At 42.8% G+C, this 15,613-nt stretch overlaps 1 protein-coding gene across 1 annotated transcript in view; it reads left to right on the forward strand.

The window, feature by feature from the left end:
* Window positions 1-15,613, forward strand: part of pip5k1bb (phosphatidylinositol-4-phosphate 5-kinase, type I, beta b) — a 43,378-nt gene that overhangs the window by 11,237 nt on the left and 16,528 nt on the right. Inside the window, exons 4-12 of the mRNA XM_041041526.1 lie at window positions 259-389; window positions 3,081-3,198; window positions 5,892-6,044; window positions 6,472-6,771; window positions 12,860-13,062; window positions 13,440-13,523; window positions 14,338-14,386; window positions 14,505-14,589; window positions 15,116-15,274. Coding sequence (XP_040897460.1) covers window positions 259-389; window positions 3,081-3,198; window positions 5,892-6,044; window positions 6,472-6,771; window positions 12,860-13,062; window positions 13,440-13,523; window positions 14,338-14,386; window positions 14,505-14,589; window positions 15,116-15,274 — 1,282 coding nt within the window. The remainder of the gene's footprint in view (window positions 1-258; window positions 390-3,080; window positions 3,199-5,891; window positions 6,045-6,471; window positions 6,772-12,859; window positions 13,063-13,439; window positions 13,524-14,337; window positions 14,387-14,504; window positions 14,590-15,115; window positions 15,275-15,613) is intronic.

Genomic DNA, 15,613 nt, shown 5'->3' on the forward strand with positions numbered 1-15,613 from the left:
AATTATACTACATAATTGTACTATACAGAAAATGTGTTCTTGATTTTGATCTACTCTGCTGGTAAATAACTTAAATTTTAGTCTGTAAATCTGTTTTTAGACACAATAGCACAAATTGCATGGGAGCCTCAGATTTGCCTGTTGCATTTTTAATATCCTTGATATTTACAACAAATCATGAGTGTAATGGGGTAGCAGTGACAGTGCTCTACAACGGCTGTGCTGATGCAATGTTTTGTCTTCTATTTTTCCATCTAGACCACGTCATCGGCCTTGAAGGGGTCCATTCAGCTCGGCATTGGCTATACAGTAGGCAACCTCACCTCCAAGCCTGACAGAGACGTGCTTATGCAAGACTTCTATGTGGTGGAGAGTGTCTTTCTGCCCAGGTCAGTGCTACGTAGTGTCAGCCCACTCAGACACATGTTCATGCTTACGTAGGCAGCTTCTGTACACAGCAAGACATCTTCTGTGGTGTATACATCTTCGGATGCACTCGTTCAACATGTTATTTGCGTAATGATGGTTTGCACACAACAACAGCCAGACCTTTACATAAACTCAAGGTTGTTGGCCTACAAGAGCCAGTGAATCAGAGAGCTGCTTCATACACAGAAATTATGCGTAGGTGGTAACAGGCTGTTGGTTGGTAACAACCGTTTCCCGACTCTGCAAAGTCAATGAATGGAAAGCAACTTAAGACTAAGCCTTGCCCGTCTGCCCGCTCAAATATTATATGTCTGGGTCTCGTATTAAAAAAATATTTGAATCTATTATTCATCATGCTCCGTGGAAACTGCAGGCAGTGGACATGCAGTCCAAAGAAACTATGCTGCTACCACAAACTGCCACCGTCATCATTTATCAGCAAACTGAATTTTGCTTGTCTAAGTCATGATGCAGGGTTAAAACTATTCTAATGGATTATCCTGCCAAGAGCTGTGAAATCAGCTTACTGTTTGCCTCTTACTGCCACAATGCAAAACATACGTCAGCGTGTGGCAGCTCCGTCATCTCAGGCTGTCTTCGCAATTACATCATCAGCTTAAAGAAGCATTTTATATAACCCAAAACAGACTTTGGGATTCTTTGAAAGTGTGACTCGTGAATTCACACATACATTATAGCGCACAGTTGATGCTCAGACACATACCATGTCTATTTTTATAATTAATCCATGTAGGGAAAAGTAAATAGTACAGTCAGGTTTAAAGGATCTCGTCAGTTGGTATTTGCTGTTTTAATAGACTAATAATGTTCAATGTTATTAATATTTTCTATTTGGAAAAGGTGTGCATGCCAAAGACGTGGATCATCCAAAACAAGTCTTTTTAATTTTGAAACTTCAGAAAGAGAATTAGAGTCCTACCAGGAAATACTTTGTGGTTTACCTTTGGGATGCTGCAGCAGGATATGTAAACTCAGAATGGTTTATGCAAAGTTAGCCTTGGCACGCACACTGACCTTTTATCGTCCTGGTCCTCAGCAACAGCCAAACATTGCTTGTTGAGACAAAAATATGAACAGTGTAAAAAGAGTTTGTTACATCATCCTCAGTCTGCACCCAGTGTCAAGCCTTTTCACGCAATGGCAAAATAAAGTGATGGTTATATGTTCAGGGTCATCCTTTTACTGTGAAAGACAACTGAAAAAAAAAAGCAAGGCTATGTGGTCAGGAAAAAAAAAAAAGAAAATTACACAAGACACGACAAACAAAACATAATCAGTGGGAGAAGAAGAATGTCTTACGTCCGTATCTGCCATAACACTCTTTATTCTTTACTCTCTCTAAGCGTTCTGTTCTGTAATAGCACACAAACACAAACCGTGCTCTTTCTTTTCACTGACAGAGTATCCTCAGAGAGCGGCTGAGTGATGGAGATGGCTCTCAGATGCTTTTATTGCTTTCCTCCTTCTCACTGTCTTCCTCCTCTTGTTGTTGCTCCTCTCTGGAGGTTTTTCCACTGTTGTTTGTTCTGTCAGTCTAGTTTTGGATGGCTGGAGATGTCGCAGATCACTTTGACTCCCACCCACACACACACACACAGTTTTGTGTTTCTCAGTGCATGTATCTTTGACAACCGGCACACATCTTTCCACAGGCAGACGAACACCCAGATGGCTCCCTGATTAGATTGAATGAAACATTTCCAGGTGCTGTGTGTTGTTAAATGGTTTCCATGCGAGGCGTGCGTTACCATCACAGACTATCATTTGCTGATGACAGATAATTGTTGTTGCCCTCGAACATTAAACAGAGCAGTCGGATTTCATTGTAGAGTAATCACAGGTATAGTGTTACACATCAGGGCCTGACTGTTGCAGATAGCACCAACACAAAACAACAACACAGTAGCCTCTTTACCCAGAAAACCGCCCGGGTTCTCAGAATATTAACCAGATTTAGAGGCGCCCTGGAAAACAAAAATCTTTATTAACCTACTTCTTGTAGATTTAGGGTCACGGAGATTGATTCCAATGAGAATTTATTTGATGAAAGACTCAACAGCTGACTCACTCTAACCTTATCAGACGTGCTTTCTCCATTGTTGTGGTGTTCCCCTGGGACACAGGTTGGGTTAGTTACAAAACAGAGTGAGTCTTTGTCAAAGCCCATCTGAGAACTCTCACGGTCCAGTCAAGACAACAAAAAAATCTAGGTTATTGTGTATGTGTGTGAGTTAAGGCTCATGTGTTGTTTGGTATTGTTTAGGTACAGTAATTAGAGCCGTCTTCAGTCTCCAGGCGAAGAACTCTATACAAAACACTATAATGCTGGTGAATCTGGGGTTCCCACTGGTGACTTCACTGAGGCGATTGTCACATTACAAGGGCCCACTGATACTTTTAGCCTAGATACTCAGGCACAAATATTAGGCGTTAAGGTTCACTTTCCCCCTGCTGCTTCCTGTATTTGATCCTTGCTTGGAGGATACTAGTCTGTATTAATGACACCGAAATGTTTTACTTATGTAAGTTAGGTTTTCTTTATTCCCTCCTTATTTTAGTTTGACTGCTACATCTAATGTACCAATATGTGTTTTTGTTTCCTTTATTTTGTTGCTCATGGCACATACCAGCGAGGGAAGCAACTTGACCCCAGCACATCACTATCCTGACTTCCGCTTCAAGACCTACGCCCCGCTGGCCTTCCGCTACTTCAGGGATCTGTTCGGCATCAAACCAGACGACTACCTGGTAAGACTAAAACCTGGCCGAGACCCAGCTTGTCATTATTTGTTCTGTGTGCACATAATTATGCACACACATAATTCAATCCTCCAGTTCAGACCTTCTGCTTCTAACCAGCTAATTTGCACATTGTAATAAAATCCAATACACACACAGTATATGGTATGTAGAAAGTAGAAAGCTGAATAGCAAGAAATAGAGTTGTACCCAGCAAAATGGGAATTTTAGATTTAACTTGAAGGAATGGTTTGTAATTTTGGGGAATACACTTAACTGCAGTGACTTTCAGAGTCTCTGCTGGTTGCCTGCCCAGGATGTCACTGCTCCTGGCCAAGAAATAGTCCTGTACATATCCACCCTGTAAACCTGCCGGCCTCCATTTTTACACTTTAGTTTTTGTACATATTAAGCAAATCACTTATATTGCGATAATTCTGGTAGCTGCATTTTGTCGCCCTCAGGCTCCCTGTTCCATATGGTCCCATAAAGAAGATGCAATGGCCTGTTGGTTGTGTGTGATTTATTTTCCACTGACTGAATACTAATCTCCCATCTTAGTGTATACTTAGTTGTGACAGAATCCTGCATGTTTTTTTATTGAGTAGTGAGCAGATAATGCCACACTCCGTCTGTACAAGGGAAAGATGGGATGGGAGGTGAAGTCAAGGCACAACATTAGGGAAACAGCAATATTGGAAGTAATGACTGAGCTAACAGAGCGTGCCCTCATTACTGTGGTTTTAACTGGCTCCCAGTGGTGAATGAAATCAGCAGATGATTCTGTGATTTCCCAGCAGAATCAATGACACAAACGCACACAGAGAAAGATATACACAATGAGAGGGTATTGTGTTTGAGGGGATTCTGACAGGGATTTTCAAGGGGAGCATTTGGGTAATTTGTGTTTGTTTTTTCTTGGTTGTTTGCATCTTTGCATGTGTCTCTGTGAAAATATTCTGCTTTGGATGTCGAACATCACTCATGAGACGTTCAAACACCCCTGTCAAAAGCCTTTATTTACATGCGCTACATGACACCCTGTATGTTAATTTAATTTGCTGCTCACCAGAGTATACCCTGTTGCCATATTCAGCCCTGTCCTACACAAATACTCCTTGCTTGGAAAAGAAATTACATTTTATGTAATCTTGTTTGTTTTATCATGTTATGATGCCTTTTTCTTATTTTCAGTCTGCCTCCAAGCCTTTCAAAAGTCCCACCGGCTGCATTCTTGTTTTTGAATGCCAAATTTGTTTCTGCACAAGTGAAAGACAAAAGGCTCTGTAACTTCAATGTAAATTCAAAAGCAGTAGAGGGAGGATGACATAAGGCACAGCAGCTCGGAGGAGGTGCTCATGATTGATTTCCTTGAGGATGATGAATTCATTCAAACAGAAGCCACACAGCAAAGTCTAATTAAAATAGAGAGAACACACACGTAGTATGCTGAATGCAAATTCAGTAAACTGCGGATGTGTTTGTGCTGGTAAGTCAATGTGACTGCAGACGGTCATCAGCGGTAGAGTCTCTGAAGGGAGAGAGAGAGCGGATGCCTCCAGTGTTTCTCCTCTCCTCTGAACATGTTGCTCTCATAACGCACTGATTAGCATCTAACACTGCTCTGCAGTCTGCTGCTCTCACAGGCTCTCCCTCACACGTTGATTGTCACGTTGCAATGAAGGCTCCCGATCTGTTCACACAGCAGTAATTGCTCCTATTACCCTCAGCTGCTGTGAAGCAGAACTGGCACTTTCACAGTTAAAGGAAATGTGTTTTTCTAACAATAAACGAAATGTCAATAGAGAGTTGCTTTCATTGACATTTTAATAAAATACGCTGAAGTCTGTGGGCGACCATGTGCTTCTGTGTAATTTTAGCTTATCTGTTTTTCAGGGTTTGGGCGAGGCCCCTCAGTTCCAACTAGGAAGGAAAATATTAATGCTACAGCAGACAATGATATTTTAGACAATTGTGTCCTTCCAAATTTATGGCAAGGGTGTGGGGAAAGCCCTTTTCTGTTTCAACATCACAGTTCCCCTATGCCTAAAACCAGGCCCATAAAGAAATCATTTTCTCATTTTGTTGTGGTAGAGCTTGAGTGCCCGCTCAAAGTCTTGGCCTCAACCGCCCTAGGATGAACTGGAATGTGAACCAGACTTCTTTGCCAAAAATCAGTGCCTGACCTCACTACTGTTGTTCTGGCTGAATGGAAGCAAATCCCTGCAGCCAGGTTGCAAGATCTTGTGAAAAGTCTTTGCCAGGGCTGCATTAACCCACTAAACTCAAAAACTAGGTGTTGGCATCTGTTGATGCTTGTTTCTCCCACTGACTATGCAGTGGGGGGGGGGTTTTAATAGCAGCATCTGTGCTAGTGGTTTTCAGATCAGATACAGTATGGTTGTAATGCTCAGGTGGCCATATGCAGTTTGTGAAGCTACTAAAACAAAAACAAGAATTTGAATAGAGGCCTTTATGTAACATGACTTACTGTAAATACCTTAAGGCCAGTGAAGATTTACTACAGTTTTCTTCTTCCAGCAGTACAAACGAACATAAGATGTCTGTGGTGCAGCATCGTTGTTTCATCATGTTTTCCATATAAACTTTGAGTAGTGTTTTTGTCTATAGTAGTTTATGTGTTTAAAGCTGTTGTTCTTTGTTTAATGTGAAATGGTTTGTTTATGTGTTTCCTTCCTCAGTACTCCCTGGTAAATGAGCCTCTGATTGAGCTGGCCAACCCGGGGGCCAGCGGTTCCCTCTTCTACCTAACCAGCGATGACGAGTTCATCATTAAAACCGTCCAGCACAAAGAGGCCAAGTTTCTCCAGAGATTGCTGCCTGGATATTACATGGTGAGACACTTATTGCCACCTCTTGATGTCTCCAACACCTGGTGAGGTGGCAAAACTCCACTTTTGAGTGTTGAATGAGTATCTGAAACCGTTTTAGTGTTAAATTTGAACAAATCCCATCATCAGATGCTTGTGTGGCTTAAATGAGATGCAGTGAACATTCTCATTAGCTGATAATGAAGCACCATCAGAGTGAAAAGTGGCTCAGTCAAGGGGACGCTGAAAACACATTAATACCTTTAAAGCTATTATATTTATCAAGTTAATTTGCAATCTAACACAGCCATTCACAAATTAGCAACCAGACTATTTCCTTATTTCTCACTTAGTAATGTGTTAAGAAGTGCACCAGGTCTACACAAACTACATTTGTTTACATTGATCCTGCTCACAGCAGTGTGACCCTATACTCCGTTTAAATTCACAGAACTTGAACCAGAATCCACGCACGCTGCTTCCTAAGTTTTACGGCCTGTACTGTATCCAGTCCGGGGGCATCAACATCCGACTGGTGGTGATGAACAATGTGCTGCCTCGCTCTGTCAAGATGCACTACAAATATGACCTGAAGGGATCCACCTACAAGAGGCGAGCGTCCAGGAAAGAGAGGGAGAAGGCCTGTCCGACCTACAAAGATCTGGACTTTCAGGACATGCACGAGGAAGGGCTTTACTTTGACGCAGAGACGTACAACAACCTAATGAAGACCCTGCAGAGAGACTGTCGGGTAGGTGGTTTAGCTCTGTGTGTGTGTGTGTGTGTGTGTGTGTGTGTGTGTGTGTGTGTGTGTGTGTGTGTGTGTGTGAATGTGTGTGTGTGAATATGTGTGTGGAGCATGGTGATTTTGTATACGTGTGCTCGTTCATGTCTCTGCCTGTCCAATGAACTGGTTTGGAAATAGCAAAGTCATACCACACCAGGAAGATCACTATTATTCCATAAAAGGAAGCTGTGCAACAAACAAGGAAGGCAAGGACAAAGTGATATTTGTTTTATTATCAAATTTCTTTCCTTAAAAAGGCCATTTATGTTGACTTTTCATTCCTTTACTAAATCATTTTGACCTGTGTGCAGCAAATGCCCACTTGGACATTATGTGCCATAACAGAACTGAGAACAGATTGCTTTTAACCTGGAAGTTCACTGGGGTGAAGGGACCTAGCGGTTAATGGGATATCACCGAACTCTCATTCCTGTAACCAATCATGGAAGTTGAAACACCAGCGCGTGCAGCTCTATAAGTTAACCACATCGTGTACAAGGTTAGGACAGTGTGTGTGTGCATCTTAAAACGTTTAGAAAAGACAATTTTCCATGTGTTTGCCAGTGGGACCGCAGTGTGTTTCCACTCACTGTGTGTTAAGTCTAAGCTCTCAGTTTGCCCCGGGCTCTGTTCTCCCTGCTTTGCACTGCTATGTTTCAGTACATGACAGCTCTCCAAACACTGAATGTGATTAAGACATGATCCTGGTAGCGTGAGAGACTCGGAGCTTGATCCAAAGATAGTCCTCCAATCTAAAGGCTTGCATGCTTCTCTATTTTAACGCAGATGATGGGAGACTGTCGGCTGGAAGAAGATAGTTAAGAGTTTAATAGGAGACATGTTCTTGTGCTCTGGTGTTCCACCACTACTTCCTTTAGAAGAATTAAAAACAGACAACAGTGCACAAAGTTAGTTTTCTGAAATAGATCAAAGATCACAATGTTTCTTATCCTTTTTCGTCTACCTACATTACATTAGTGGGAAACGATTGTGAAAACAGCTTGGAGAGCGAAGTACCATGTGCAATAAAGTTTCATATTTTGCTGACGTGTTTGCAGACCACAACTGTTAAGAAAGAACAAGCCTCCAGGCTTTAAAAAGCAAAAGAAACAGAACAGAAGAGCTGATTTGCTGATTTCTTTGTTCTCCGCTTCTAAAAAAAACCTCAACTGAGATACTGTGGCTCCTAGACTCCTAAAGTAAGGGCATCCACTTATGTATCATATATGGCACTCCTAAGCAGTTCAAACTTAGAACCATTTTACAGAACCATTGTGAATCTACAGTCTACAATCTAATCTTTTATCTTGGATCCTCAGGAAACTAAATATACAGCTGTTCCTAATGTGCAGTGACATTCTTACCCTGTTCTCTCAGGACAAGGTGAATAACCTCTTGGGGTAGGTTTATGGGTGATGACAGTATGACTTCCAGACGCTGATTTAAGGTGTTTTATCCTCATAGTGGCTGGCTAATGATGGGGTTTAGAGTCTGAAGCCCTTTGTGTTGTAATCCCATTTGTTCTGCTTGACATAGATTAGCTGCACACACACATGCGGTACACACACCTACACACAACTACTCCAAGGGGTCTGTGCCCTGGTATTCAACCTGGAATCAGACCCGGATGTCACTCTAAGTGTGGATTGGTGTATTAGACGAGGCCCAGAGACCAGGAACAAAGACTTACTGCCCAAGTTCCTGCTGGGCCATGGCCAACCTGCCAGACCTGGCAACCGTACATGGCACCATTCAGCTAACAACTTAATGAATTCCATTACACAGCCGCAGCAAATGTGGGAATAGAAGAATTGTGATGGTTTTTATTGCCAAACCAGTGATGGATGGCGTATGGAACAGAGTTAGTGGTAATGAACAGTGTGATGCTGTGGGTATATTTAGTTAAACCTGATGGCTTCTCCTGTCTTCTCTTCTCTTGTCTTCTCCTTTGTGTGTTATAAAAAAGCAAATTTTTACACTTTACAAAAAATGACGTGACGTTTACTTTGTGTAAGAGTAAATTTTCTCGTTCTGCCGGACTAGTTAATGGTTTAGCGACACTCTTTCAGGGAAGTGTATCCTCAGAGAGTCCTTTCAGTAAAGGTGTGTAAACAGGTGTGAACAGCTGTTGCTTTCTCACCTTTTAAGTCAAGCAGTATCTCGACCCCAAGCTTTTGGACAAACGTAGGTCTTGTGATGTTGGGTTAGAGTGAGATTTCCAGAAATTCAGACAAAGTTCAAGTCATCTCCTCGGGTTATGGCCCTTCTCATCATCATTAACCAATATCCTGACACTCTCAGTGTTCTCTGTTTTCTTTTTAATGTTTTCTTAAGCAGATTGCAGACAGAATGACATCCTCCTCTCTCGCTAAGTCAGTGCTTACTTAATGTTTAACCTGGCAGCACACTCACATTTACAGCCTTGCCCAAATGTACCCGAGATGTGCGTTGTCCACCTGGTATGTGTGCAGGTACAGGCCTCAGTGTGCTACATATTGTATATACAAAGTACAGTATGTGGGGAGGCGTGTGTGGCTGGATACATGGAAGTGAGATTGTTGAACAGCAGCTGTTAGAGACTCTGTGCTGTGCAGTTTGTTATTGTCATGGCTTCCTGCGTTTGCCTCCTGAGCGGGAAACAAACTGCCCTCTAAGCAGAATCTCTGTCCATTTCCATGAGTAAGCAGCTAACCCCGTCACCCCAGGAGAGGCCGCCGACCAAAACACAGAGGAGGGGTCGGCAGAAGCCAAGCAACAGGGGGTGAGGGGTGTGGAGGGAGCGAGGAAGTGGGAAGGGGACTTTTGTCCTGTAAAAGTACATGTGGTGACACCTGAAAAATAAATTTTAGCTATTTTTCCAGAGAGTGATGTGATTTCTATTCCATGGGAATGTGGGAGGTTACAGTTAAGTTGAAGCTGAAAGCAGAGCATTGAGAGGAAGAGGGGTATCTGCAATGGTTTTGAGAGAATCAGATATTTCTGCTATGTGGGACACCTGTAGAGAAACACAGGGTACGCTCTATTCCTTTTAAGTCTCGTCTCTCCATTACTCTGCAGCTCCCCTGATACCCCCCGCCCCCCCATGAAAAAACAACCCAGGGCATTAATAATTTATGTTAAACTCTACTGTACAGAGAGAGTGAGACAGAGAGGGTTTGTTGTAGATTTAGTGTGTGTTTGTGATTGGTAACAGAGAGCAACAGAGAAGAGAAGCACGACCCTGTTGCATTACAGTGACTGTACGTGATGCTGATGTCAAGCTGTTGAGACAGTTTTGTTCACAACACTTGTTTGATAGCAGAGACCTCTGCATCTTGAGGACAACCCAGACCAAATGGCATGAAGATACTTTTAGAGCTTAGCTTGAGTGTTTGTTAGGTGGAAGTCCTTTGATTTCAGACACAAAGTGCAGAAAAGGAATGGTTCAAACAGTGCATGCATGCAGGCTTGGTGGGAGGACAGTAATGGAGGACAGTAATGGTTTGCGTAGAGGTAGCCAATCATAAACATCCATTTACTGAATGGTTCCCCCCTCTTCTCAGCCATGTGATCCTGCGACAACAATGGCTTCTCTCTCTCTCTCTCAGCTTCAGAAAACCCAGGCTGTGACCTTGCAGTTGAAAGTCAGCAAGACTGTCCAGCAAGGACAGGATCCTTGACCACAGTCACACCACTGTTTTCTCCACAAGACACAGCTTAAACCTGTTAATTACTCTGGTTTCGGGCTGCAACTAATGATTATTTATGTAAGCGATGAATCCATTGATTATTTTCTCTTTTGTGCTTGGTGTACAAAAAAATGCCATACGTTTTTTAGGTCTTATCCTTGCCTCTCCAGTTTATAAGGCGCCTGTGTACAATCTCATACAGTGGTCCTGCAATAAACTCCACATTTGTGAAACTTAATGTTCATGTTTATGTTACACTGTTAAAGAGAATAAACAGAGAGAAAAAATTAGAGATTTTTACATTGTTTTAAAATTAGATTTTTATAGTTGTTGCAAGATGAGCTTTTTTTTTTGGAGCAAATTTTATCAGGAACAGAAGATGAAAAAGGTGAAGATGCCAAAATCTAGAAGTTTTATGAAACAGTGCTGCTTAATTTAAAGTCTGGTAATGGATTTATACAAGTCTGAACAAATGACAAATTTAAAAGCCACGTGTCTAATTTGTTGTGTGCAGCAGGTTGTACTCATGAATTATAGATGATTACTCTGAGACGTACTTTGTGATTTGTGGCTATAATAAACTTTGTCTTGTCTTGACTTACTTTAGCAGAAACATCCCCGTGATGCTAAGTGGACACAGAGTCAGCGTATATACCCAGGACCAATGCGTCAGCTGGGGCCAGAAGGGAGTGTAAGAGGCTCTGTGTTCTGTCTTTTCAGCAGACAGCCTCATACTTAAGAAAGCTTGCAGTGTATTAGCGTCACGCCAGCCAGCGCTGTGGGGAAATCTACAGCCAGGCTGGCACAGAGAGAGCTGGGTGGAGGAGTGCTACAGGGTGGAATATACTGAGAAACAGAAATCAGAGATTTGCTGAAGATCAGAAGCTGAGGTGGCAAAGCTCACTTCCTACAGGAGTGTTAGGACTAGCCTTTCCCATTCACTGTAAGGAAACTGAGCTGTGTTTGAAATGAGAGCAGAGGGCAGGTTGTCCAGGGGAGAGACCCAAACACTTGGCTGTTATGCCTCTGTGGATCAGCAGTATTCTACACACCACACTGATATTTTTCTGCCCCTGTACATACAAACATCCTTTTCCTGAATCCAAAGAAACTCTTTAGCACAAACATCAATAAAAATGCAGCTGTTTTCTTTCTGTTGTGATGGTTTGATTGTTTGCCTGAGAAAGCTGGGGCCAGGACACACAGCAATGGCCTTCTGTAGGCAGCCTGGTGTGCCTGTCTCTATTCAAAATGGCTGCTGTTTGAATAGGCTGGGGGAGTTCGAGTGAAGGGATGCAAATCGTTGATATGGAACAGGCAACGCTCAGACAAAAGCCCCACTGTTTGTCTGAATCAGTCATTAAGTCTATTTTGTGTTTGTGTGTTTGTATGCATGTGTGTGGCTACGACTTTATGCATCAGTGCTGTCTGTTGCAGATGCAAACCGAATTTACAACTGACACAACGAATGTCTTCTTTGACTATGCATTGAAAACAAATTATCTGGAGAAAGATAAGAGGAAATTGTAGGTCAACCTATGAAACACTATTGGTCTCACATTCTTGACAAAAATAGGCCAGTTTTCTCTGGATTCTGGGTCACAGCTCCCGTTGATTACATCAGAAGTTTTTTTTTCCTGTTATTTATGGACCATAGATCAGAATGTCTAAGATCACAATGACAAACTCTTTATCTGTCTTTTTTTGTGAGGGTTACATGAATTTTTTATTCTTGTTTTCTGATCTGAGGAGGCTGAAGGGATTGAACAGATCGTGTATTTGCAGAAGTAAATATCTTCATGTCCAGAATTATAAATCCTTAGAATAGATTTTTTTCAGTCTAGGTCATAAGATGAGCCTGGCTACCTGGCAGTGACCCTGGTCCCATTATCAGATCAAGCGCCTGTCCCTCTCTCTCTCTCTCTCTCTCTCTCTCTCTCTCTCTCTCTCTCTCTCTCTCTCTCTCTCTCTCCCTCTCTCTCTCTCTTTCTGCCCTTGTCTTGCCACAACACTGCTTTTCTTGAGTACCAGGAGACGTGAAGTCGCGGAGCCTCTGGGAAACTGGGCAAAAGGCTCCTCAGACAGGTCAATGTGTAACACTTGGCTCGCTGTGGAGAAACACCTTGTTTATTTAGCTCAAAACTGGTTTAAACAGAGATTTCCTTTTGCTAGGTTTCTGGTCTTTGAGTCTGAAACTTGTTGGGTGATGAAAGTGTTTTTGGAGGGGAAAAAAAATGTGTTTTTCAAAACACTTCATAGTGTTGCTGTGTTTACTGTCGGGGAGTTGAAGGTGAAGCGTCCAGGCCAGGAAATATATTTCTTCAGTGTTCAAACAAGTTATAGAAAATGTGAAATATTCTATCCTTTCTTGTAACTTGTCTTAGGTGCTGGAGAGTTTTAAGATCATGGACTACAGCCTACTGCTGGGTGTCCATGTCCTGGACCAGAGCCAGAGAGAGGGGGGCGAGTCGGGCCAGGCAGGGGGCGACGGTAGGAGACCTGTCGGTCAGAGGGTCCTTTACTCCACTGCCATGGAGTCTATCCAGGGAGACGGCAAGGCAGCTGAAGCCCTCACCACGGACGACACGTGAGTTGGCTCAGTTGGGGGAAAACACACATGCGCACAAATTTGGGCATACACACTCTGCCTTTGTCTGTCCCTTAATCCCCACCTTTTCTCTCACAGACACAGTTATACAACCAGGCTCCTACCTTGCACAGGACACTCAAACAGTATCCACACAGTCAGGCTCTCATATAACCATAGCTACACAAATACAAACACAGCCACTGTTCTCCATATTTACAGCAACACACATGAATGTAAATACTGTAAGTGCCTCTTTTACAAACACTTGTAAAAGTGCGGAGGTATATTGCCTTTATTTGAACAGTGTTTCAAGCACTGCAGAGGAAGAACAGTCCCTAGTCTCTGACTGCTGATGTGTTTTATCTCTGTTTTAGGATGGGTGGCATCCCTGCCAAAACACACAAAGAAGAAAAGCTGCTCATCTTCCTGGGTATCATAGATATTCTACAGTCATACAGGTACTGGTCTTTAGGAGATTACATACACCTGCTGTCAGATGTGCTGATGCTTAAAACTGGTTCTTTCTTATTATTGCTGATTAGAAAATTCACTAATTCACGCATTTTGAGGCCATGAAACCCATTTAAATAGAACTGTGTGATCTGCAGATATGTCTGTCTCAGTGTCTGAAAAGTAGAATGTCTCATCAGTAACCAATAAAGATGGCTATTAAGAGGCACTGTGCATGAATAGTTGAGTATGGCAGCATGCTGTGATTCTCTCTGAGTAGCTGCTTCGGTTGGTGCGCGCCTTACGACAAGATCCTCTTAATGTTAAATTATCACCCTGCATTGACGGAAAGAGCTACAAGCCACTTTACCACACTCCTAAAAGGACTCAAGCTTAAATGGACACAGCAGTTATTTACATTTTATTTGTTTTGTTTTGTTTTGTTTTTGTCCTGAGAGCAAGCAGTGAGTCAGGGGGATGAAGCTTTTTGGCTCATCTGCTTTTCAGACCTGAGGGAATTTAAAATAAATCTTCGCCCTGTTTGGTCGAGGCATCAAATGCGCACCAAGTGAAAGAGGTGACATCGGGTCAGGGAGGAAGTTAGCTCCTGCTAGCTTCCCTCGCTCAGAAACAAACCTTAAAGGGTAAATGTTACATAACATAAAACACCATTGTATGTTCTGCTAAAATTCTAGAAAACAACCTTAGTTTACGTTGCGTCAAAAGGGAAGTGTCTCAGGTTTGATCAAGCATAAAGGGGAAGTTGTTGTGTAAGCGGATACATTTGTGACAAGGCCTCTTCTTGTCTTGTGTCTCCCCCAGGTTCATTAAAAAATTGGAACACTCGTGGAAAGCCCTGGTGTACGATGGTGTAAGTTGATAGTTTTCTCCAATCTGACACTGCCGCTTTTATGAAAGAGCCTCTTGTTTGGACACATACTCTTTAAGTCTCCAGTCTAATAAAAGCATTTTCTCTGCCTGTCCCCCAGGACTCCGTCTCGGTGCACCGCCCTGGCTTTTATGCCAGCCGCTTCCTCAAGTTCATGAGCACAAGGGTCTTCAGGAAGACTCAGCGTAAGTCTGCAGGTTGATCGCGGTCACACATGGGGCAGGGTGGGGGGTGGGGGGGGGAGGGGGGGTAGCCCACCTTCCCCATAAGCAAAGGGAAAGGGGCAGCAATGGGAAGTGGAAAGTAGGAAATCCTGATCTGATAAGGAGAGTGAATTTGTGGGCAGTTGCTATTGTGGATTACCAGGCATTTGCGTGTCATTGTAGCATAATTAGATCAACGGTAACTCATTTCTCTTACCTTAAACATTTAACTGGAATATTGTTTCCTTCTATTGTCCTCCCTTTTCTTGCCTGTCATTGTCTTCCATAGATAGCTGTTGGATAAGCATTTGAGGCACATGATCCACTGTGTGCAGAATTGTGAAGGCAAAGCATTGGAGTTTGACTGTGTGTGAACATTGCTTCAGTCAGGATATCTCCTCCAATTATCTTCTCCTCTTGCGTCTTCTGCCTCTGCTTCCCTGAATCTTGATCTTTCTCTTTTCTTTTCTTTCCCTGACTCATGTGCTCCTCTGTTTTTGCTCCGCAGCAATTCGATTCTCCCCTTCAAAGAGGACTCGCACTTCCATCCCGGCTCTGAAGTCGTCCTCTCAGGAGATCCTTTCATCGCAGGCGGATGAGAGGAACGAGGAGGACAGGAGGGACAGGCTGGGAGGAGCCCGCAGCCTCGCCAGTCTGGATGGAAAAGGTACACGAAACAGCAACTTTCTAGGAAAAGCTCACTCTGACCGTGACAGCTCGAGGTTCACTGTGAAGCAGTTTTTTTCCACGTAGTTTGTAAGGCAGCGTATCCTGGATGTTGAACAACTTTCAGGGATGGTTCACAGAAGTGTCTAAATAATTAATGAGATTGTTTTGAAACTCAAAACCTAAACAATTTTACCGTAAACAAACTTGCCATTTCACCATTATCCTCACCGTCTCTAAACTGCCTCCTAATCTGCCGTTTAATTCTCAGCCATTTTCCACTTTTTGTGGCTTTTTAAAGCTTTTTAGAAACACTTGAGGCTCATAAACAGCCACTTGC

This window comes from Toxotes jaculatrix, chromosome 7, assembly GCF_017976425.1.
Source record: "Toxotes jaculatrix isolate fToxJac2 chromosome 7, fToxJac2.pri, whole genome shotgun sequence".
NCBI lineage: Eukaryota > Metazoa > Chordata > Actinopteri > Toxotidae > Toxotes > Toxotes jaculatrix.